The sequence below is a fragment of the Mixophyes fleayi genome, chromosome 10 (genome assembly GCF_038048845.1).
Source record: "Mixophyes fleayi isolate aMixFle1 chromosome 10, aMixFle1.hap1, whole genome shotgun sequence".
Lineage (NCBI taxonomy): Eukaryota > Metazoa > Chordata > Amphibia > Anura > Limnodynastidae > Mixophyes > Mixophyes fleayi.
Genome location: NC_134411.1, coordinates 103,155,748 through 103,182,242, shown reverse-complemented (window position 1 = coordinate 103,182,242; position 26,495 = coordinate 103,155,748). Strand labels below are relative to the sequence as shown.

At 44.5% G+C, this 26,495-nt stretch overlaps 1 protein-coding gene across 2 annotated transcripts in view; it reads left to right on the top strand.

The window, feature by feature from the left end:
• Positions 1-26,269, top strand: part of WFDC1 (WAP four-disulfide core domain 1) — a 39,244-nt gene extending 12,975 nt beyond the window's left edge. Inside the window, exons 1-7 of one of the 2 annotated variants that reach the window (XM_075189373.1) lie at positions 2,913-3,308; positions 15,661-15,856; positions 17,828-17,911; positions 18,193-18,333; positions 19,588-19,629; positions 21,686-21,749; positions 25,779-26,269. In XM_075189373.1, coding sequence (XP_075045474.1) covers positions 3,177-3,308; positions 15,661-15,856; positions 17,828-17,911; positions 18,193-18,333; positions 19,588-19,629; positions 21,686-21,747 — 657 coding nt within the window. In that variant the 5' untranslated portion in view covers positions 2,913-3,176 and the 3' untranslated portion in view covers positions 21,748-21,749; positions 25,779-26,269. Of the gene's footprint in view, positions 1-2,912; positions 3,309-15,660; positions 15,857-17,827; positions 17,912-18,192; positions 18,334-19,587; positions 19,630-21,685; positions 21,750-25,778 lie in introns of those variants that run through there. The other variant, XM_075189374.1, reaches the window with a different exon arrangement.
• Positions 26,270-26,495: the final 226 nt, after the last annotated feature.

The following is a 26,495-nucleotide window of genomic DNA, read 5'->3' as shown; positions in this document are numbered from 1 at the left end:
GTGTTCCTTATTTGGTGGGGTCCCATAGAGCCATTTAAGTAACACATTTTTATGCCAACTCGGAGGGGCAGGAATATGAAATCGTCCGTTTAAATCTTTTACTCGGTTCAGATCAATGGATCCACTGTAATGTAAACAGAAACCATTGTCTGTGATTGTAACGTGAGAGTGGAAATAACTGCAGTACGGATTATAGTGACACCACCTGACTCATTAGTGTCCATATTGTTCATATTCAAATGATGGGGAGAGACAGATTCAGCAGTCATCCTAGTGGTCTGAACAGTGTTGTTATTCACAATCACAGATGTATACATTGTATCTGGTTACAGTACAGCACATACCATTGTAACAAGTTAATGTTGCAGTATTGTAACACGTATAATATCAGTGAAACAAAGACACTAGACAGGTCTTATGTACAGGCAGCATTAAGGGTTAATAAGGTCCCAATTAGGACATAGATATCGGCCCCTCCGGGAGTACAGCAAACAAACACCCGATTTCCTCAGACTGTAACTTGTCGTCAGTCGCTCACTTGGTGAAACCTGTATTTAACCTGGTTCTTCTGTCGTTTCTGAGCACGTAGAACAATTCTTGTCACTTCCTTTCTGTGAAACCTGTTATTAGTTTGGACACAACATCTACGTTTATTATCTGACAAAGGACCCGGGACTGTTCTACGTCCCTCTGACAAGACAGAAATAAGCCGGAGAAATGGACAAGTTGGAAGTTGTAAACAGGTGGTATCTGAAAATCACTGAGAAAACGTATTGTGTAATAATTACTAAATATCCCCCCCCCCCCCCCAAATAATCCCATTGTTCTGCAGAACAGTCCCCATAGTGTAGCAGAATTGTCTTTCAGGTTGGCAGTTTGGTCAATTTTATTTCATTTTTATGTTGAGCATTATCTGGTAATTAGTAATTGAAGTTTGACGTTTGCAGAGACCTGTACATATCGCTCTGTCACAGAGAAGATTTGCACCTATAGAAAGTGGATGAATATGGTGGTCCTGGGAAAACATGTAAATAATTCCCACCAGGAATAAACATGGACCCAGTGATCACTGATCCGTGGAGTCTGCGACGTTGTCCTTATAAACACACTGGTGGGAATCAGCAGCACAGGCAAATAATGACATAGGGTGACAAATATAGCAAATGTATATCTGCCCCTGTACCCCCTGCTGCCCCTGAGTGAGGCACGGGAGGGCAGGGCAGGTCCTCGCTATATATTATATGTCCTCGCTATATATTATATCAGTACATATCTGCTCCTGTACCCCCTGCTGCCCCTGAGTGAGGCACTGGAGGGCAGGGGCAGGTCCTCGCTATATATTATATCAGTACATTTCTGCCCCTGTACCCCCTGCTGCCCCTGAGTGAGGCACGGGAGGGCAGGGGCAGGTCCTCGCTATATATTATATCAGTACATATCTGCCCCTGTACCCCCTGCTGCCCCTGAGTGAGCACTGGAGGGCAGGGGCAGGTCCTCGCTATATATTATATCAGTACATATCTGCCCCTGTACCCCCTGCTGCCCCTGAGTGAGGCACTGGAGGGCAGGTCCTCGCTATATATTATATCAGTACATATCTGCCCCTGTACCCCTGCTGCCCCTGAGTGAGGCACGGGAGGGCAGGGGCAGGTCGTCGCTATATATTATACCAGTACATATCTGCCCCGTAACCCCTGCTGCCCCTGAGTGAGGCACTGGAGGGCAGGAGCAGGTCGTTGCTATATATTATATCAGTACATATCTGCCCCTGACTGAGGCATGATACATTGATCTGATGCTGCACTATGAGGACATGTGAGGAGGGTGGAACCTCCGTCCGGCTCTTCCCAGAAGCTGATTCCAGGATCTATGTTTGAATGAAGCTCTGAGCTCCCAGATGTGCTGCAGCTGCCGGAGGAGTCAGGAGCTCTGGGGTGTGATGAGATCTGTAGACCTGAGGTATCTCATCCCAACCCGATATACTGTGCTGCTCAGCCATAGGAAGGACCCCATATACTGTGCTGCTCAGCCATAGGAAGGACCCCATATACTGTGCTTCTCAGCCATAGGAAGGACCCAATATACTGTGCTTCTCAGCCATAGGAAGGACCTCATATACTGTGCTTCTCAGCCATAGGAAGGACCGGATATACTGTGCTGCTCAGCCATAGGAAGGACCGGATATACTGTGCTGCTCAGCCATAGGAAGGACCGGATATACTGTGCTTCTCAGCCATAGGAAGGACCGGATATACTGTGCTGCTCAGCCATAGGAAGGACCGGATATACTGTGCTGCTCAGCCATAGGAAGGACCCCATATACTGTGCTTCTCAGCCATAGGAAGGACCGGATATACTGTGCTACTCAGCCATAGGAAGGACCCGATATACTGTACTTTTTCAGCCATAGGAAGGACCTGATATACTGTACTTCTCAGCCATAGGAAGGACCTGATATTCTGTGCTTCTCATCCATAGGAAGGACCTGATATACTGTGCTGCTCAGCCATAGGAAGGACCCCATATACTGTGCTTCTCAGCCATAGGAAGGACCCCATATACTGTGCTTCTCAGCCATAGGAAGGACCCCATATACTGTGCTGCTCAGCCATAGGAAGGACCCCATATACTGTGCTTCTCAGCCATAGGAAAGACCTGATATACTGTGCTTCTCATCCATAGGAAGGACCTGATTATACTGTGCTGCTCAGCCACAAGAAGGACCTGATATACTGTACTTCTCATCCATAGGAAGGACCCAATATACTGTGCTTCTCATCCATAAGAAGGACTCATCCACTGTCCTATAGCGCTATAGTCTTCCTTACCCCCCCCCTCTGGACCTAGTTAATGCCCAGTAACCTGAATATATACCACCCCAGGATCCCACCTCCTCTCTCCTTCCTGCCCCAGCCACACACAGACCCCTGTACTACATGTATAATATTCTCCCCCATTATATCCTAGTGATTTCACCTAATGCATCTCATTTCCTGCAGACCCCTGTTTAGACCCCACAGCCCACCCCCCATATATCCCCGTTCCCCTCTCTCACCCCCCCTTCTCTCCGAGCATCCACTTGGCAGAGCTGTGCTGCTATAATTACCAGTTCCCTGACTCTGCCCCTCTCTCCAGCTGCACCGCCCTGGGCTGTCCTTTCTGCAGGGACCCTCAGGATGGCTAAGTACAGCCGGACATGGAGTGCAGTGCTGGCTACCACCCTGTACTCACTGCTGTGTACTCACTGCTGCGCAGCCAAGAGCCTGAGGAAGAGGGCTCTGCACCTGAAAGTCAGCGACAAGTACGATGTAAGTTGGGGGGCTAGGGGGGGGGGGGGGAATCTGGTGCTTTCCTGTCTCTTCTGTCTATAGAAAACTAATACTATTGGCTCCTATATCGCCTGTGCAGTGGGTGCCGAGGGGTTAAACATGTTTTGCTCTCTGTTGCCTGAACATTGCTGCTGATTTACTACATTGGTTCTGTCTAGTTTCCCTTTTCTTCTAATATACTTAGTTGCAGTGACATTGTGCATGGACAGGTGATATAATCCTGGTATAGGACAGAGCTGTGAGCTCCATTCATTCCGCTGTCCGGTCACTTTCATGGAGGATCAGGAAACCTCAGGACCTTATTCTGCCAAATGTGCAACATTTTGTGTAACGAGACAAATATATTCCTGTTTTCTCACCTCTCTCTGTTCTCCACATTAATAAGAGATAAATAACGCTGCAGATCCCCTGTGCCCCAGAACAGACAGGTGTGCAGACCCCCCCGTATATAGTGATGTAGAAGCCAACCTGATTGGCAGCTTGTGGTTAATAATATATCAGTTAGGCGATACAATATACTTATATTTAAGTGACGTAAATAAGTGTCCAATTCTGTTCTAGAGAGGTCAGAACAGATGTCTTGTTACTGACAGCTGGACAAACATTTACCTTTATCGCAAGGCAGCCAATGTGAATTAGGAAACTGTAAATCAGAGTTCACTGTGTAAGGCTGGGGACACACTGGGTTAGGGGTTAGGGCAGTGGATCCCAAACTTTCTCATTGCGAGGCACCCCTAGGGTCTCCATAATGTTTTCAAGGCACACCCAAGCCAAAATAATTACCAAGTTGCTTACCACCGGCCCTTGCCACAGCACCCCAGTGAGACAGCTACGGCACCCAGTATGGGAACCACTGGGGCAGGGTTACACACTGCAGGTTTTTCAGCCGATTATCGGGCGAATCACTCGATAAACGACCGTTCGGCCCAATATCACATTAGTTTGTGAGCAGCAACGATGACCGATCGTTCCGAAGCTCATCGTATTGTTTTATTTGATTTTCAAACCGAACTGAAAATCTCGTTCAACGATGGAACGTTGTTGTTCCAATTCTGCAGTGTCTGCGCTCAGGACCGGGATCTCCTTAGAGTTTACAGTCAGGATCTTTTCAGACGATGGTTTTGACAGATGAAGAGCACAGATCCCGTATACTGTGTACTGTGATCGGCTGCTGATCGGGACTTTTTTAAATCAGTCGTTGGTAAAATCGTTATAGATAAGACATCGGGAGAAAAATTCTGTAGAGTGCACCTACCCTAACGTATGTTGTTTAACGGTATAAGAGCTTATACCTGTCTGCTCATCTGATGCGAATGGAATAAAGATTTACTGTCTGTGTCAGAAGACTTTGTGCCTCATCAATAAAGTCTGTTACATTCACTGCATGTTGGCAGTGATACGATGTTACAGATCATAGATGTAGTAAGAGATTCATAATGACAATGAGGTCAGACGCTCATTGGACCCTCAGCGCCCCCTCATCCCTAATTTTCAGGACCCGTCACAGGATGATTTAGAACATACAATATTTTTCAGCATTGACAAACTACATCTTACTGTTTCTCTTGTTCTGTATCCACATCATCATAATATCTGTTCTTATTTTATATATATGAATGTCTGCACAGTACCACTTCTCCTGTATGTAAGAAGTAATTCTGTATGAATGGACAGTGTCATAGTAAGACTTCTCTTGCTCTATATGCAGGATCATAGTATACCTCGTATATTTATAACAGCACAGTATCACTTCTCTTGTTCAATAGGTTCAGTGTCAGTTACAGTATCACTTCTCCTATTCTGTAAGCTACATGCAATTCTTAGTATGTGTTATTATCTATGAACGCACATAGAGAGATCCAGTACAGCACAGTACCACTTCTGCTCTATGTGTTACATATCATTTTTGGTATTTTTCTTATCCTGTATTTACAGTACACCATAGTTGTCTCCTTTCCTGGAATGTCCAGAAGGGGGGTCTCCCGGACTCCTGGGGGGAGCAGGCAACTGTCACCGGCCTGCAGAGTGGGCGGGGACAGAGTGTAATAATGCAAATCGTGTCAGCATGCCCCTCCCACCTCAGTAACCTCGACGTGATAACGAGATTTTATCAATGTTTTACTCTGTCTACGTAATAACGTGATTTGCGTCATCAAGCTCCTCCCACACCGGCTTTTCATACTCTCTCCCAGAGTGTACGATTTAGGCTGGGTACACACTGGAGCGTCTTCGTTCAATAATCGGGCAAATCAGCCGTCATACGACTGTTTGGTCAGAAGTCAGGTTAGTGTGTATAGTGACACGATGGTCTAAAGTTGTCCCAAAGTGCCGATTATCGTTTCATTTGGTTGGTCGTACTGTTTAGTATTTTCTGACCAATCACCGACCATGTCTATGCACTCATACTCCCGATCTCCCTATAGAGTTTACAGAGTCGGGCTCTTTTCAGCCGATGCTAGTGATGAATCTCCTGGTGAATAAATGTAGAGAGTTCTGTAGACGGAATAATTAATTTGTTCGTTCTGAGACAGAATGTTTAGTTTCAGAGTCACAGAAGTTAACAAAATTCGTTAGGACATGTGGATAGCTAGAACAAGGTGGCATTAATCAGTGTGACAGTAATGAATGAATGAATGAATGAATATTGTGCTGTCATTCTCTGAAGACCAGAGGACCAGATGAAGGACCAGGTGAAGAGCACAGATCTGAAGGTAAATGGTGTCAGTGTGTATGGATGAATCGTCAGACTGATCGGACCTTCAGTCGTAGATACAATCGTTTGAGATAACACGTCGGTCAGACAATTCTTCAGTGTGTACCTGGTCTTATATACAGGTGTCACTTCCTCTGTTCTCTATGTTTAATGTCATTAATACCTGTTGTTTGATGTATAAGGACAACTGTGCAGTCCCACTTTCTTTCAGTGTCCTGAGTGTAATCTCAATACCTGTTCTTATTCTTCCTAACGTATAATGGCTCAGTACTACTTCCTTGCTTTATAGGCTCGGTTTAGTTTTCAATGTAATTTAATAGGTGTTAGCCTCCAGCCATGTAGTCGTATTTAGAAAATAGGTGAGAAAAGCAGAAGTAGCTGTTATCACACTGTGAGAGAGACTCAGCCAGGTGGACATGTACATAGCTCTTGTACAGTCTGTACATGTGATATCGGCCAGGTGGACATGTACATAGCTCTTGTATAGTCTGTACATGTAATATCAGCCAGCTGTGCATGTACATAGCTCTTGTACAGTCTGTACATGTGATATCGGCCAGGTGGACATGTACATAGCTCTTGTACAGTCTGTACATGTGATATCAGCCAGCTGGGCATGTACATAGCTCTTGTACAGTCTGTACATGTGATATCGGCCAGGTGGACATGTACATGGCTCTTGTACAGTCTGTACATGTGATATCAGCCAGGTGGACATGTACATAGCTCTTGTACAGTCTGTACATGTGATATCGGCCAGGTGGACATGTACATAGCTCTTGTACAGTCTGTACATGTGATATCGGCCAGGTGGACATGTACATAGCTCTTGTACAGTCTGTACATGTGATATCGGCCAGGTGGACATGTACATAGCTCTTGTACAGTCTGTACATGTGATATCGGCCAGGTGGACATGTACATAGCTCATGTACAGTCTGTACATGTGATATCGGCCAGGTGGACATGTACATAGCTCTTGTACAGTCTGTACATGTGATATCGGCCAGGTGGACATGTACATAGCTCTTGTACAGTCTGTACATGTGATATCGGCCAGGTGGACATGTACATAGCTCTTGTACAGTCTGTACATGTGATATCGGCCAGGTGGACATGTACATAGCTCTTGTACAGTCTGTACATGTGATATCGGCCAGGTGGACATGTACATAGCTCTTGTACAGTCTGTACATGTGATATCGGCCAGGTGGACATGTACATAGCTCTTGTACAGTCTGTACATGTGATATCGGCCAGGTGGACATGTACATAGCTCTTGTACAGTCTGTACATGTGATATCGGCCAGGTGGACATGTACATAGCTCTTGTACAGTCTGTACATGTGATATCGGCCAGGTGGACATGTACATAGCTCTTGTACAGTCTGTACATGTGATATCGGCCAGGTGGACATGTACATAGCTCTTGTACAGTCTGTACATGTGATATCGGCCAGGTGGACATGTACATAGCTCTTGTACAGTCTGTACATGTGATATCGGCCAGGTGGACATGTACATAGCTCTTGTACAGTCTGTACATGTGATATCGGCCAGGTGGACATGTACATAGCTCTTGTACAGTCTGTACATGTGATATCGGCCAGGTGGACATGTACATAGCTCTTGTACAGTCTGTACATGTGATATCAGCCAGGTGGACATGTACATAGCTCTTGTACAGTCTGTACATGTGATATCAGCCAGGTGGACATGTACATAGCTCTTGTACAGTCTGTACATGTGATATCGGCCAGGTAAATCATGCTGCAGGGTCTGTGTACGTGAATGTTGTACTCGTGCTGTTTATAACAATATATTATACTATGCAGAATATACACTGTGTCTGGAGTGACCTGGATGGTGTCACACAATGATACCACTGAGCGTTATCAGACACATTAGTTCTGGATATTGCTCATTCATGACCTGCCCTGTACTGGTCCCTATATTCAGGGCCATCTTAACAACATTATGGGCCCCCGGGCAAAGCAGTGCATCGGGGCCCCTAGATATAGATATATAGAGATAGATAGATGTATACAGATACAGATATAGATATATAGAGATAGATAGATGTATACAGATAAAGATATATAGAGATAGATAGATGTATACAGATATAGATATATAGAGATAGATAGATGTATACAGATACAGATATAGATATATAGAGATAGATAGATGTATACAGATACAGATATAGATATATAGAGATAGATATAGATAGAGATAGATAGATGTATACAGATACAGATATAGATATATAGAGATAGATAGATGTATACAGATATAGATATAGATATATATAGATAGATAGATGTATACAGATACAGATATAGATATAGATATATAGATATAGAGATAGATAGATGAACTTGCTCAGTGACCCTTGAAGGTTTTTTAGCAGGTTTTTTTCTTATGCAGGATTATTTATTCTCATTAAGAGCCCTGCCTATGGGGCCCCCTTGCCCGTGGGGCCCCCGGGCAGCTGCCCATCATGCCCAATGGAAAAGATGGCCCTGCCTATATTAGGATATTTTGATACCTTTGGCTGATTGCTGAGTATTTTCAATGGGATGTCTGGGAAAGAGGAATCTCTGAGACTATATGCAGACATATATATTAGACCCTTCACCCACGGCGCCTGCTCAGTAGTAAGTCGGCTGCAGGCTCGGGCAGGTGGGATCACAGTACTTGTGGGACTTGTTTTCATTTTTGTACTTGGAATGTGAGATGAGCAGGAAACCGGGGCAAGAAAACGAAGAAACACTGTTCAGGCCTGTGCAAATATTCTGTGTATTGTCTGGTGTTCACAGCACAGAGCGGCATGAAAGGGTTAAGTGCGCAGACGGAGAGGAACAGCTGCAGCGTGTCTCAGCGCTGAGTAATATAGTAATATGCCGGGAAACTTCATACAGGATAATCACACAGTAACTCAGCCTCGCCGTCACATGTGCCATTAAATATTTACATAGCACAGCCATTAAATCAGGGCTGTGTATATTCCATTATATACATAGAAAATACAATACCGATGCGTCTAGGTCGTAAGATCACACAAAGAATGCTAATCACACCGCTCCATAGCTGCTAATGAGAGAACACGGGATGTATGTAATACAACATGTATGTGATCGGTTCATACATAGGGCCCTATTCATGACAAAGTCTGTTAACCTCTCTGTGCTGTCTCATTAGCTTAGTGTTCTGTGTCCATAGACCTCTTCTCTCTATAATGACCACCCGTTGTGTGTCCATAGACCTCTTCTCTCTATAATGACCACCCGTTGTGTGTCCATAGACCTCTTCTCTCTATAATGACCACCCGTTGTGTGTCCATAGACCTCTTCTCTCTATAATGACCATCCATTGTGTGTCCATAGACCTCTTCTCTCTATAATGACCACCCGTTGTGTGTCCATAGACCTCTTCTCTCTATAATGACCACCCGTTGTGTGTCCATAGACCTCTTCTCTCTATAATGACCATCCATTGTGTGTCCATAGACCTCTTCTCTCTATAATGACCACCCGTTGTGTGTCCATAGACCTCTTCTCTCTATAATGACCACCCGTTGTGTGTCCATAGACCTCTTCTCTCTATAATGACCACCCGTTGTGTGTCCATAGACCTCTTCTCACTATAATGACCACCCGTTGTGTGTCCATAGGCCTCTTCTCTCTATAATGACCACCCGTTGTGTGTCCATAGACCTCTTCTCACTATAATGACCACCCGTTGTGTGTCCATAGACCTCTTCTCTCTATAATGACCACCTGTTGTGTGTCCATAGACCTCTTCTCTCTATAATGACCACCCGTTGTGTGTCCATAGACCTCTTCTCACTATAATGACCACCCGTTGTGTGTCCATAGACCTCTTCTCACTATAATGACCACCCGTTGTGTGTCCATACACCTCTTCTCTCTATAATGACCACCCGTTGTGTGTCCATAGACCTCTTCTCTCTATAATGACCACCCGTTGTGTGTCCATAGACCTCTTCTCTCTATAATGACCACCCGTTGTGTGTCCATAGACCTCTTCTCACTATAATGACCACCCGTTGTGTGTCCATAGACCTCTTCTCACTATAATGACCACCCGTTGTGTGTCCATACACCTCTTCTCTCTATAATGACCACCCGTTGTGTGTCCATAGACCTCTTCTCTCTATAATGACCACCCGTTGTGTGTCCATAGACCTCTTCTCTCTATAATGACCACCCGTTGTGTGTCCATAGACCTCTTCTCACTACAATGACCACCCGTTGTGTGTCCATAGACCTCTTCTCACTACAAAGACCACCCGTTGTGTGTCCATAGACCTCTTCTCACTACAATGACCACCCGTTGTGTGTCCATAGACCTCTTCTCACTATAATGACCACCCGTTGTGTGTCCATACACCTCTTCTCTCTATAATGACCACCCATTGTGTGCCCATACACCTCTTCTCACTATATTGACCACTCATATTGTGACTGGTTCGGGGTGGGTCTGATCTTCCGCTGCTGATATCTGCCAGAGGGGTGTGTGGAGGCCTCAGTCTCAGTCTCGGCTGTGTCCGAGCTATTTTAGCCTCAAGCCTCAGTTTTCCTGTGTTTTGTTAGAGATTATGACCCAGCAGTAACTCTCCGCATCAGGAGTATGTGACGGGTGAATTCTCACTCCCAGCTGTCTAGGATCCAGGGGTTCGGCTGAGGACAAAGTCCTGGTTACATGAGGAGAATCTGGCAGTACCAGGAGCAGCTCAGCCCGGTCATTGTAACTGTAAACATGAGATTTGTTCTGTGCTCGGAGACCACCAGGGCTGTACACTCTGCATGGACCGCAGATCCCCTTCAGATTACTAATCATTGCTGTGTATCGTGCACCCCTGTGCTTCCTAAACTAAATGGCCTGAGTTCTGCACCAGCTCAGAGCTGGCCTGGATCAGCTCTCGTTACTCTTACTGAGATAGGGGCCCGGTGTGATGGGTACATGATAAATCTGTAGTAGTTGTGTTTGTGTTTAGTTTAAGTCTGAAATACAACAGTCCTTGTTCAGGAACGGAACCAAGTTTAAGAAGTAAATCTAGAGGTTTGGCCGGAGGTCCCACATATGTTACTGTTTATTGATGTTTGGATGATGCAATTCAAAAATTTGCAAAACTGTCTATTTATTGTAGAAGAGCATTTACATCAGAGGCAAAATATATTTTCTCTAAATTCCATGCTGGTCATTGGCTTTATTAGTACTTAGTGTCCATTGTATAATGCAGAGCTCAGTACTTGGTGACCAACATATAATGCAGAGCCCAGTATTTGGTGTCCAGCGTATAATGCAGAGCTCAGTACTTGGTGTCCAGCGTATAATGCAGAGCCCAGAATTTGATGTTCAGTGTATAATGGAGAGCTCAGAACTTGATGTCCAGTGTATAATGCAGAGCCCAGTACTTGGTGTCCAGTGTATAATGCAGAGCCCAGTACTTAGTGTCCAGTGTATAATGCAGAGCTCAGTACTTGGTGACCAACGTATAATGCAGAGCCCAGTACTTGGTGTCCAGCGTATAATGCAGAGCTCAGTACTTAGTGTCCAGTGTATAATGCAGAGCCCAGAACTTGATGTCCAGTGTATAATGCAGAGCCCAGTACTTGGTGTGCAGCGTATAATGCAGAGCCCAGTACTTGGTGACCAACATATAATGCAGAGCCCAGTACTTGGTGTCCAACATATAATGCAGAGCCCAGTATTTGGTGTCCAGAGTATAATGCAGAGCTCAGTACTTGGTGTCCAGCGTATAATGCAGAGCCCAGAATTTGATGTTCAGTGTATAATGGAGAGCTCAGAACTTGATGTCCAGTGTATAATGCAGAGCCCAGTACTTGGTGTCCAGTGTATAATGCAGAGCTCAGTACTTAGTGTCCAGTGTATAATGCAGAGCTCAGTACTTGGTGACCAACGTATAATGCAGAGCCCAGTACTTGGTGTGCAGCGTATAATGCAGAGACCAGTACTTGGTGTCCAGAGTATAATGCAGAGCTCAGTACTTGATGTGCAGTGTATAATGCAGAGACCAGTACTTGATGTGCAGCGTATAATGCAGAGTTCAGTACTTAGTGTCCAGTGTATAATGCAGAGCCCAGAACTTGATGTTCAGTGTATAATGCAGAGCTCTGTACTTGGTGACCAACATATAATGCAGAGCCCAGTATTTGGTGTTCAACGTATAATGCAGAGCCCAGTACTTGGTGTCCAGCGTATAATGCAGAGCTCTGTACTTGGTGTCCAGTGTATAATGCAGAGCCCAGAACTTGGTGTGCAGCGTATAATGCAGAGCCCAGTACTTGGTGACCAACGTATAATGCAGAGCCCAGTACTTGGTGTCCAACGTATAATGCAGAGCCCAGTACTTGGTGTCCAACGTATAATGCAGAGACCAGTACTTGGTGTCCAGAGTATAATGCAGAGCTCAGTACTTGATGTGCAGCGTATAATGCAGAGACCAGTACTTGATGTGCAGCGTATAATGCAGAGTTCAGTACTTAGTGTCCAGTGTATAATGCAGAGCCCAGAACTTGATGTCCAGTGTATAATGCAGAGCTCTGTACTTGGTGACCAACATATAATGCAGAGCCCAGTATTTGGTGTTCAACGTATAATGCAGAGCCCAGTACTTGGTGTCCAGCGTATAATGCAGAGCTCAGTACTTGGTGTCCAGCGTATAATGCAGAGCCCAGAATTTGATGTTCAGTGTATAATGGAGAGCTCAGAACTTGATGTCCAGTGTATAATGCAGAGCCCAGTACTTGGTGTCCAGTGTATAATGCAGAGCCCAGTACTTAGTGTCCAGTGTATAATGCAGAGCTCAGTACTTGGTGACCAACGTATAATGCAGAGCCCAGTACTTGGTGTCCAGCGTATAATGCAGAGCTCAGTACTTAGTGTCCAGTGTATAATGCAGAGCCCAGAACTTGATGTCCAGTGTATAATGCAGAGCCCAGTACTTGGTGTGCAGCGTATAATGCAGAGCCCAGTACTTGGTGACCAACATATAATGCAGAGCCTAGTACTTGGTGTCCAACATATAATGCAGAGCCCAGTATTTGGTGTCCAGAGTATAATGCAGAGCTCAGTACTTGGTGTCCAGCGTATAATGCAGAGCCCAGAATTTGATGTTCAGTGTATAATGGAGAGCTCAGAACTTGATGTCCAGTGTATAATGCAGAGCCCAGTACTTGGTGTCCAGTGTATAATGCAGAGCTCAGTACTTAGTGTCCAGTGTATAATGCAGAGCTCAGTACTTGGTGACCAACGTATAATGCAGAGCCCAGTACTTGGTGTGCAGCGTATAATGCAGAGACCAGTACTTGGTGTCCAGAGTATAATGCAGAGCTCAGTACTTGATGTGCAGTGTATAATGCAGAGACCAGTACTTGATGTGCAGCGTATAATGCAGAGTTCAGTACTTAGTGTCCAGTGTATAATGCAGAGCCCAGAACTTGATGTTCAGTGTATAATGCAGAGCTCTGTACTTGGTGACCAACATATAATGCAGAGCCCAGTATTTGGTGTTCAACGTATAATGCAGAGCCCAGTACTTGGTGTCCAGCGTATAATGCAGAGCTCTGTACTTGGTGTCCAGTGTATAATGCAGAGCCCAGAACTTGGTGTGCAGCGTATAATGCAGAGCCCAGTACTTGGTGACCAACATATAATGCAGAGCCCAGTACTTGGTGTCCAACGTATAATGCAGAGCCCAGTACTTGGTGTCCAACGTATAATGCAGAGACCAGTACTTGGTGTCCAGAGTATAATGCAGAGCTCAGTACTTGATGTGCAGCGTATAATGCAGAGACCAGTACTTGATGTGCAGCGTATAATGCAGAGTTCAGTACTTAGTGTCCAGTGTATAATGCAGAGCCCAGAACTTGATGTCCAGTGTATAATGCAGAGCTCTGTACTTGGTGACCAACATATAATGCAGAGCCCAGTATTTGGTGTTCAACGTATAATGCAGAGCCCAGTACTTGGTGTCCAGCGTATAATGCAGAGCTCAGTACTTGGTGTCCAGCGTATAATGCAGAGCCCAGAACTTGGTGTCCAGCGTATAATGCAGAGCCCAGTACTTGGTGTCCAACGTATAATGCAGAGTTCAGTACTTAGTGTCCAGTGAATAATGCAGAGCCCAGAACTTGATGTCCAGTGTATAATGCAGAGCCCAGAACTTGATGTCCAGTGTATAATGCAGAGCCCAGTACTTGGTGTGCAGCGTATAATGCAGAGCCCAGTACTTGGTGACCAACATATAATGCAGAGCCCAGTACTTGGTGTCCAGCGTATAATGCAGAGCCCAGTACTTGGTGTGCAGCGTATAATGCAGAGACCAGTACTTGGTGTCCAGAGTATAATGCAGGGCTCAGTACTTGGTGTGCAGCGTATAATGCAGAGACCAGTACTTGGTGTCCAGAGTATAATGCAGGGCTCAGTACTTGGTGTGCAGCGTATAATGCAGAGACCAGTACTTGGTGCCCTACCTATTAAGTGGTAAGATATCGCTGGTGATAGCACTGGGAAGCTGATTGGACAAGGATGACGGCGGTAGATTACCACTGCAATCCTTGTTCTCTTATCGCCATCTCATGATGGAAAAATTATTTATTCTTTGGGAGGGAACATTTTTTATTTTATTTTTTTTATCTGTTGTTTTTTTTGTACAATCTATTTTTTAAGTGGAATTAAAAGTCTGTGCTGTCTGTTCCACTGTGCATGTGTGAGCGGGCTTGCTGGGGGATTTCCATCAGCCTTATCAATACATTATAATACACCTCCCAGATTGTCTGCAGATGTTTTGTCCCCACAACGATGTGATGTTTGAGAGGCAAAGTAAGTGTGTTGCAGTCACCAATCTCATCCAGCAGGTGGCAGACTATAGGGACTGACTATACTGTATAGTTGTTATACAGCTTTGAATAACTTATTGTAAAGCGCCATCTGGAGGAAACTGATGGAACAGCTTAAATTTTTATCAAAAGTAAAAATCTCTGCAGTGAAATTATTATTATTGATATATTTTCTTATATAATGAAATGTAATAGAAAGGACATAAACCAAATGTAACATTATGATCCCAGATGTCACATTGTACGTGTCTGCTTACATACATTGTCTATACCAGCTGCAGCTGAGTACCATTGTTTCTGTCTCTATCACACAATCCCCTCATCCATCTGTCTCATAGTAATGTAATAACCGTACTTCAGCCCTGGGGTGAGCCCTAGTGGCGGGGCAGTAACATGCTATGTGGGATGATATAAGAAAATGAGAGCAAGTCACTTCTATGTATCAACAATTAATTAAATGTAGCGATTAGATATAAACAAAGATTAGTCTTAGGAGCGATTTGTGTAGGCAGCAGAAGAACTGAACTAGTGGAGTATTTGCTGATCGCCAGAGGTCCAACCCACCAGACCCGACCGTTATTCTAGTGGTGCTGTTGCTATTTATGGAGGATATTATATTCATCAGCAGTGTTAATAAACCACCTTGTGTGAATAAATATCATATATACAGAGAATTGTCTTCAGGACTTTCCTGGGTCTCATCACTTGTCTTCTTTTACTCCACAAGGACTATGAATACCCGCTGCACCCCCACAATACCAACTACCAGAAGAATGACCGGTGCCCTCCGCCACCGCAGACCCTACCGGACCGAGCCTGCGAGGTTCTGAGCTGCCGGTCCGACTCGGAGTGTGAGAGACACAAGCGCTGCTGCTTCAACGGATGTATCTACGCCTGTCTGGAGTCCGTCCAGCCTCCCCCGGGTACGAGAACACCCCAATGTTACTGTGATAATGTCCAGAGCGGGTGTAACTGTTGTAAATTATATCAGAATAACCAGAGACCAATGTACAGTAGATTATACCTGGGATAATACATCCGCTAGTGATACTTATGAGGTTATCAGTGACCTTTTAAAAAAATGAGACTGCATGAAAGTCCAAGGTGACTTGTAATAGTCTTATAATCTACAGGCAGCAGCTGTCTTATTATGTATATATACAGGCGTTCCTGATTAATGCTCTAGTGATTACTTAAACCCCATCTGCACTGTTGTTATTTAATAGAATATTACATCGGACAATCGATTGTATATACAGTCGCCTCTTATTTTCCTGGCTGTAAAGGGAGTTCTAGCTTCAGACAAATTCCATTTATAGATCTGTGAATGCACTTCTGCAATTCTAAATCCAAGTCTTTATTAGTTTATCGTCTTCATTGCTTTCAGTGAGGCCTGTATATCATCTGTGCAGATTTGTAGCCCTTGGATACCACATAGATCAACTCTTCTCTGTGTATTAGATACATTTGTATCCACAGCGCAGTTTATATACAAACGCAACAACATAACAACTGCCCGGATGGTATCAAATCCTTGGTGAAAAGCATGGAATTAATGCAGACTGAGAGTGTCCCAGGTTACAAGTCCTCTCTCTGTCCTCAAAGCTCAGAACTTCTCTGGGACTTGTAATACCCTTATATTATATTATCCCAGGCACAGTCTACAGCACTGTACCTGGGATAATATACGCGGTCTGACGAGCTGACACCTGAGCCCTCCGGCTTTACACTCCAGCTGTGACTGCTGCTGAATAACTCAGAGCGTCGATCATGTGACTGCGCAGAACGTAAGACGTATATTGTTATCTTTTCACTGAGATTAAAGCTATTGTGTGGCCCTTTCGAAGGTCAGAGGGCCACACATGTCGCCGGTCTGCAGTATGGAGGTATCGTGACACTAGTACCAGGGCGCTGCCCCTGTCTCCAGCTCCGGTGGTATAAGTGTGAAGTAGACTGTGGACAATAGCTGCTGATTATCCCACAATCTGATATGTGTGTGCCAGGCTGCCAACGTTCTCCGCTGGCACAGATGGACGGGAATTAAGGGGTCATTGAAAGTGCAGGAAACTCGTTATCATGTGAGAAAGTATTCAGAGCGGGGAGGGGAGGAGGCTCTACCTGCGCTGACAAAATAACCCATAGAGATCACGTGTTATGTTAGTCCACTGATAATACTCAGACCTATATATTATAATATATATATATATATATATATATATATATATATATATATATATATATATATATATATATATATATATATATATATATATATAGTGCCAGCATATTCTGTAGCGAGGTACAATTGGGAATACACACACACAGTAATAATACAATACTGGGTAATACATACAGACAGAGAGGTGAGAAGACCCTGCTCCCAAGCTTACAATCTATGGGACAATGGTTTTATACACAAGGGTAAGTGCTACATTATACTGAATATTTGTCCAGCTAGAATGCAAAGGTTACAAACTACTTAGTGGGCTGTGTGATCAGTCACACAACTATGTTGGTCAGAGGGTTTTTGTTTTGTGTTAGCTGTGTAGAGGGTGGTAATAGTGTAACCTAGGGAGGGTAAGAGAGTGGTAATAGGGTAACCTAGGGAGGGTAAGACGGTGGTAGAGGAATATTATAAGCTTGCTTGAAGAGCTGGGTTTTCAGAGTACGCTTGAAGGTTGATTATACGGCCCTGTAACCCAGCTCGTCACATGCAGACATGGTGTAAAGTTGTGCACCATTCTCATAAATCTGTAGGGATTCCAATCTCAAAATGTGATTTTCTTATTTGTCATTCACCACCAAATATATGGAGACGTCTCCGCCCCATGCCTCATGTGCGCCCCCTGCCTGTCTCAGGGCAGATTACAATATCTGTTTGTGTATTGATCTAGTGCTGGACTGGCTGGTACAACCAAAGCCGCGCTGGCTGGGAGGAAACGGCTGGTTACTGGACGGACCGGAGGAAGCACTACAAGGTGCAGAGAACTAACACTCTCTATTGTATTCTGTGTGACAAACGTACATTATTTACTGATTATTTGGGATAAAAAAAATGTCTGGGTCTTGTTCTGTGTTTCTCTGAGGGCTGCACCTAACACAGGTTTTAGGATTCCTTGTATAAAAGATTCTGCTGAACACAAACCAAATTCATTCTGTAATTTGCATGACCCTCAATGATGAAACCTTGTGAGGAAGCTGGAACGGGGTTAGTGCTCCTCTTATCGGTTATTTCACAACCTTTGTGTCTTGTTGACAGCGGAGGCCTGTAGTACCACGGAGGACGGAGATGAACCACTACACTGCCCGACGGGGTACGAATGTCATATAATCAATCCTGGCAGCCCAGCAGAGGGCATCCCGAACAGAGGGCAGTGCATCAAGCAGAGAGGAAACTCAGGTCAGTCCAAGTAGGAACTACCGAATCTCAGGTCAGTCCAAGTAGGAACTACCGAATCTCAGGTCAGTCCAAGTAGGAACTACCGAATCTCAGCTCAGTCCAAGTAGGAACTACCGAATCTCAGCTCAGTCCAAGTAGGAACTACCGACTCTCAGCTCAGTCCAAGTAGAAACTACCGAATCTCAGCTCAGTCCAAGTAGGAACTACCGAATCTCAGCTCAGTCCAAGTAGGAACTACCGAATCTCAGCTCAGTCCAAGTAGGAACTACCGACTCTCAGCTCAGTCCAAGTAGAAACTACCGAATCTCAGCTCAGTCCAAGTAGGAACTACTGAATCTCAGGTCAGTCCAAGAAGAACTACTGAATCTCAGGTCAGTCCAAGTAGGAACTACCGAATCTCAGGTCAGTCCAAGTAGGAACTACCGAATCTCAGCTCAGTCCAAGTAGGAACTACCGAATCTCAGCTCAGTCCAAGTAGGAACTACCGAATCTCAGCTCAGTCCAAGTAGGAACTACTGAATCTCAGCTCAGTCCAAGTAGGAACTACTGAATCTCAGCTCAGTCCAAGTAGGAACTACCGAATTTCAGGTCAGTCCCAGTAGGAACTACCGAATCTCAGGTCAGTCCAAGTAGGAACTACCGAATCTCAGCTTAGTCCAAGTAGGAACTACCGAATCTCAGCTCAGTCCAAGTAGGAACTACTGAATCTCAGCTCAGTCCAAGTAGGAACTACTGAATCTCAGGTCAGTCCAAGTAGGAACTACTGAATCTCAGCTCAGTCCAAGTAGGAACTACTGAATCTCAGGTCAGTCCAAGTAGGAACTACCGAATCTCAGGTCAGTCCCAGTAGGAACTACCGAATCTCAGGTCAGTCCAAGTAGGAACTACTGAATCTCAGCTCAGTCCAAGTAGGAACTACCGAATCTCAGCTCAGTCCAAGTAGGAACTACCGAATCTCAGGTCAGTCCAAGTAGGAACTACCGAATCTCAGCTCAGTCCAAGTAGGAACTACCGAATCTCAGCTCAGTCCGATCAGAAACAAGTTACAGTTTACGGCCATGTTGACTTTCTTGGCTCAGGGCTGTGTTGAAGCAGTCAGAGTCCTCACAGGTACAATGTGAGGTCTTAGATGACACATAGGGTAGATGGGAGTGATCATGAATTAACCCCCTGCTCACCACCTCTGTCTGTGTAGATCTGTTACAAGATACTTGTACATAACATACAATTCATTTCTCCTGTGTTTTATTCTAGAGGGGAGACATCTGAGGCACAAGTATCCCAAAGAATATCAAGGTAAATCATATATAGATATATTTATATTATCCCTATTTGCCAAATCTGTGGTCTCCTCTCATAATCTGTTTAGTTGCGTGAACGGCGTCCAGTCTGCACTCTATAAACGCGATTCACCCTCGTGTGTCACATGACTGACTGTGAAAGAATGAAATGTGTCAACCCGTGAAAGTTATATATATATATTATATATCATTGTAATCCTCCCACACAGGGGGGTCTATGGAGATGGTTAGTGATCAGAACGTGGGGATTATTATCCCTGTGTTATCAGTTGTATAGAGATCAGCGACTGATAGGTTTTCAGACTTTCTATGGGGTTTTATCAGCTCTGAGTCGCCAGAAATAATCTGACTGTTGCTGGGACAATGGAGAATTTCACAGCAAATCCTGAAATCCTGAAAATCAAGTTCAGTGGAAAAGAGCAAATTGTCCTCCCCCTCCTGTGTAAACATTGTATTATATCAGCTGAGTGGGTGGGTGTGAGAACTGGTGAAGTATTCATCACTTCCTCTTATTGGGGGAACGCCAGACTCCTTCTATCACCGGGTACTCAGCCCAATTACAGCCCCATCATCTGCAGCAAAATCTCCACCTGCTTCATCCAACGTACTAACTGCCCCCGTCACATACACTGCGGTTACTTCCAGGAATAATGTAGCAGGGTCCTCCAGCAGCACAGAATATATCAGGAGATAAGTGATGTGTTAGTGAGGACAGGGCTGCATGTGACAGGGGCAGTGACATGATGTGAGGAGGGGAATGGAGGCAGCAGGAAGCCACAGACTGAGAGTTATATAGTGGAAGGAGCAGGGTCTCCAGCAGCACAGAGTATATCAGGAGATGAGTGATGTGTTAGTGAGGACAGGGCTGCATGTGACAGGGGCAGTGACATGATGTGAGGAGGGGAATGGAGGCAGCAGGAAGCCACAGACTGAGAGTTATATAGTGGAAGGAGCAGGGTCCCCCAGCAGCACAGAGTATATCAGGAGATGAGTGATGTGTTAGTGAGGACAGGGCTGCATGTGACAGGGGCAGTGACATGATGTGAGGAGGGGAATGGGGGCAGCAGGAAGCCACAGACTGAGAGTTATATAGTGGAAGGAGCAGGGTCCCCCAGCAGCACAGAGTATATCAGGAGATGAGTGATGTATTAGTGAGGACAGGGCTGCATGTGACAGGGGCAGTGACATGATGTGAGGAGGGGAATGGAGGCAGCAGGAAGCCACAGACTGAGAGTTATATAGAGGAAGGAGCAGGGTCCCCAGCAGCACAGAGTATATCAGAAGATGAGTGATGTATTAGTGAGGACAGGGCTGCATGTGACAGGGGCAGTGACATGATGTGAGGAGGGGAATGGAGGCAGCAGGAAGCCACAGTCTGAGGGTTATATAGTGGAAGGAGCAGGGTCCCCCAGCAGCACAGAGTATATCAGGAGATGAGTGATGTGTTGGTGAGGACAGGGCTCCATGTGACAGGGGCAGTGACATGATATGAGGAGGGGAATGGAGGCAGCAGGAAGCCACAGACTGAGAGTTATATAGTGGAAGGAGCAGGTTCCCCAGCAGCACAGAGTATATCAGGAGATGAGTGATGTGTCAGTGAGGACAGGGCTGCATGTGACAGGGGCAGTGACATGATGTGAGGAGGGGAATGGAGGCAGCATGAAGCCACAGACTGATAGTTATATAGTGGAAGGAGCAGGGTCCCCAGCAGCGCAAGAGTATATCAGGAGATGAGTGATGTGTTATATAGTGGAAGGAGCATGGTGATGTAGGAGGATTGTGGCGTCAGACTTACTTCACACCGTCATCTGCAGAAATGTTTATTTAATGTGTAGAAGACATCAGTGTTTTTGTGAATGTGATAAGTTCACTTTAAGTGGACATTATAGTAAAACATTACTTATTTTAAGAATATATTTTGTAAAGCTAATTTTGATGAATAAATAGGATGTGGAGGAAGTGAAAGGTTCATGAAGAGAATCATTGTTTCATATTCCAGTGTTTCTATGTCTGTTATCTCCTCTAATACACGGAGAGTTACTGTGTTGCAGATGGAAACTATAATAATGTTGTGGTTGGATTCGATAAACAGCCCCAGAAGCACTTAGGATAAAGGTCAGTATATATATTTATATATAACTACCGGTACATTATATTATATGTATCATACGGACGCTGCACCCGTTTACTGGACTGTTTGTCATAAAGATGTCTTCACCTGCGAATACCTTAATTATCTGTACATGTCGTTCTGCAATCTTTCCCACATGTATCGCTTTATCTTAGATGTATGCTGTGCTTTTCAACCTCGTCTTTATATCACCAACCAGACGTGTTTACTCTCATTGCCCTGAGATAGATACAGAGCCGCTGTCTGAATACAGCTGTGTACAGTGCAGAGAACACAGCGTCCCAGGGCAACGACTTAAACAGCTCTGTCTGATAGTATAAATACCTGACTGAGGAGCATATAATGTAAAAGTTGCAGGAAGTCTCACTGAGGCTAATAATAAGTGATTTGTAGCTATGTTCATGTATAGCTGCCAATGTTGGTTTTATCTCCTCTCTGTACAACGTTACAGAATATATTGGCGCTATATTAGTAAAATTCTAAGCACAGTACACAGACACACACACACAGATACACACACACATATATACACTTCTATCTCTTTTTAACATTTGCTCGCCCGCATGTTTCTCAGTTTCCTCCTGATAATTACTTGTACATTTAGATGTATTTTATGGCACACAGCGTCCTTGAATCTCAGATCGTGCACAGACCGGCTGTCAGTTTTCCTTCCCTCGCTCCTCACTAAATTATTCAGAAATCTGTATCATCATCTTTATAATCCAAACCCCAGATTACAGCCTGTGATGAGCTGCAGTTTATATCACATACTCAGGGAATGTAACATCTTCTATTTACCTGAGAGACAGAGAATTATATGTCACGTTGGTGCCTGTCCTGATATCGGGTAAATCTGGGGTATATGGGGGCTGATTTATTAAGGGTTGAAAGACCCCAAACGGGCACTATTAATGGTGATATAACCCAGCGCTTACCACCAGCTGTAATAATACATATAACAGGTTCCCTATATAACAGGTATATAACCAGTATGACGCAGGTTCTTGTACAATCACTATTATTTGTGGTAAAGGGAATGTTACACTTTATAAGACAGAAATATTTCTAATTACCCCAGAATTGGTTACAGTAAGTCTATGGGTACGTGCACCAGGAGTCCATACAGATAACATTAAGGGAGGATATGCCAACCTGTTGGCATCCCGCAAGAAGAAACAAACTATTTTTCTGAAATAAAACGCACAGGCTGATGTTGGCGTAAATAACGGTCACAGTTTTATTAAAAAGTTAACAAATGCAGGGAAAGGTTCTTTCTCCTTTTACCAATTCCTCCACCTTTTGGGGGTGTGTTCTGCCCTGTGAGCACTGCATCATGTGCCCACACACCCTCTTTTCCCTTTGCACGCCCCGCTAGAGGCCTAAACCGTTGAAGCTGTAGCCGGGCGGACGGCCGCCTTTCTGGGGCAATTATGCACCGATGCTATACCTTGTGCGTCGCTTGTTGCCCCCCTCCCCCCCTCATACCACTGCGACAGAATACATCAATAGTCAATATTTACATAAACAAATACAACATCTATAAACTATATCCACGCATGCCACTGTCCTCTGTTTAACGCTAAAACCACATACTGAACATGACTGAAAAGCACATGTAACTTTACAAATACAGACATTTCTTCCTTCTCTTTTTTTGTTTGAATATATATTATTATTATTATTATCATTTATTTGTTAGGCGCACATAGTACAAACATTACACTATACAGGGTGACACCATACAGAACAATAAACAAAAATACCTGTACTTCAGAAACTCCAGGCAGGCTGATGCAATAGACACGGAGCAGAAGAACAGGTGAGGAGACAGGAGGGGAGGGGGCCCTGCTCAAGTGAGCTTACATCCTAAGGGAGGGTAGACAGACCAGGCACAAGGGGAGCCAATTGAGTGAATGGGAGAGAGGGGAGAATGAGTGGAGGAGATGGGGGTTAAGTGGATGGTTGGTAGGCTTTGAGAAAGAGGTGAGTTTTGAGTGCACGTTTGAAGGAGCACAGAGTAGGAGAGGCGGATGGAACGAGGGAGGTCGTTCCAGTGAAGGGGGGCTGCAAGGGAAAAGTCCTGGATTCTAGAGTGGGAAGAGGTGATCAGAGTGGAGGAGAGGCGGCGGTCATTGGCTGAGCGCAGGGAGCGGGCAGGGGTGTGAATGGAGAGGAGGTTAGAGATATAGGGGGGAGTAGAGTTGGAGAGAGCCTTGTAGGTGGTGGTGAGGAGTTTGAAAAGGATTCTGTAGGGGAAGGGGAGCCAGTGTAAGGAGAGGCAGAGAGGGGAGGCAGAGGAGGAGCGGCGTGAGAGGAAGATGAGTCTTGCGGCCGCATTGAGTATAGAGCGGAGGGGGGAGGCCGGTGAGGAGGAGGTTGCAGTAATCCAGGCGGGAGATGATGAGTGCGTGTATGATGGCTTTGGTGGCCTCCTGAGAGAGAAAGGGACGGATGCGGGCGATGTTGCGTATATATTTCAATTAATTTATTTTTTTTATTTATCTATTTATTTTTCCCTGGGGTGGGAGGGTGGGAATCTCCACTCCATACTATCCCTTCTCTTCCTATCCCTGCAAAATCTTAACCTCCCCACTTGTTTTTCCTAGTAAGTCTCTCACTGTCCTCCTTAGTCCCCAGGTGTGAAGTAGGCCGCCCCCCCCCCCTCCTCCTCCTGCCGCCTGTGTACTTGTGTCAATCCTCCTTATCTGGCTCCAGGTTAATGTCTGAGATTAAACATTCCTCTCCCAGGAATCTGTAATAAATGAGTGTAAGAGAATCAGATCCAGATCGGGTGATACACAATGTACCTGGGTGCGTCCGACTGAGGCTGTTACATAAACCCTGGGGGAGGGGGGGGGGGGATGGGGGCGACCAGATACTGACCTACAAACCACAGCCAAATATTAAGAGACAATTCCTGCTCCCGGTACATAATGTGACCTGGGCTGAATGTATAGATAATAATAATAACAATAATGATGATGATAATAATATGTTAATATGACCCATGTAACTGCAATAGTAAAGTAAGTCAGAACATTATATAGAGCAGGTCTGGCCAACCTGTGGCTCTCCAGGTGGTCTGAAACTACAAGTCCCAGCATGCTTTGCCAGTAGATAGCCAGCCGGTAGTTGACAGGACATGCTGGGACTTGTAGTTTCACAAGCACCTGGAGAGCTACAGGTTGGCCAGACCAGATGTAAGATTGTATCATATAACTGATACATTCGTGTTCTCTCCCTTGTTTTATCTTTATTGTCCCTTCAAGGCTTAAGCTCTACGTTCTTTCACCTGCTCCCAATAACCAATATAATGTCACCTCCACCCAATAATTATTTGTAATGAATATTAAATCTTTGTGCACATAAAAGAATTGCTGCCACTACTGTAACTGGACAGCTCATGTGTATTATTACACTAGGACGCTCCCTTCTCCAAAAACTAAGGGGTAAATGTATCAAGCTGCGAGTTTCTGGTGGGTTTGAAAAGCGGAGATGTTGCCTATAGCAACCAATCAGATTCTAGTTATCATTTATTTAGTATATTATATAAAATGACAGCTAGAATCTGATTGGTTGCTATAGGCAACATCTCCACTTTTCAAACCCTCCCGGAAACCTCGCAGCTTGATACATTAACCCCTAAATCTTTCCACACATTTAAAATTTGAGTCCCCCGTGAAGTGTGTCATGGTTTTAATTCCTAATTGTTTAAACAATTACTTTGTATAGATCTCCTCCTGCTCTGTTAGATCAGCGTATCTGCTAGTGTGGTGTCGCAGTGCAGATTTCCCCATTTTTCATACACGTTTGTCCACTAGGGGGCATTATCCCTGTGTATTTTATATATCGCCTCAGTCATTCAATCAGTGCATCAATAAGACAGAGAAACAAGGTAGAAACATACAGGAACCTGTTCTATCTTCTGCTGTATTAATGTCAGAACATTCAGTGTTGTTTGATGAGCTCCGTCTTTATTTTACTATAAGAGTTTCTCACACTTTTATTTATAGGAAGAATCTGACCCGATTGTGTAGTATGAAGAATTAGTGATCAATGAAACAAATTCCAGCAGACGTTCTCTTATCTCTGTCACGGTGGAACCGTTCCTGGGACATAGAATGAAACTGACCACAGTATCACGTCACTAAGTATAATAATAATAACATCACATGAAGACCCCAAGACTTGGAAAGCGGAGGATGAAAGATGAGTATTGTCTGTAACAAGACCGGACCTCTCACCCGGACCTCTCACCCGGACCTGTCACAGCTGAAGTAGCTCATTGCAATTAGAGAGCAGGAAAATGCTGCAATTTTAAAAAAGTCAATTTTGATTTTCTGTTTATGTGAGAACTGTTCTAGGACAATCAGCCCCACAAAATGTTTCTAAAATGTTAGTGACTCTGAAGAGGTTAATGAATTTTGTGACACTTTCTCTAAACTGACCAAAAATGATAAAATGAGCTTCCTGCCAAATGTTATTAAATGTTTTATGTCCAAAATAGTTGTATTTTTATCTGTCCGGTTTTATCGTTATCATAGAGAGAAAATGAAGCTTTATGGAGAAATAACCAACGTGTTTATAAATATTAAACCCTGAAATATAAATATACTGCAAGCAACATATGTTTCTGGTGGCTAATGTATAATACACCCTACAGTCTGGTGGCTAGCGTATAATACACCCTACAGTATGGTGGCTAGTGTATAATACACCTCACAATCTAG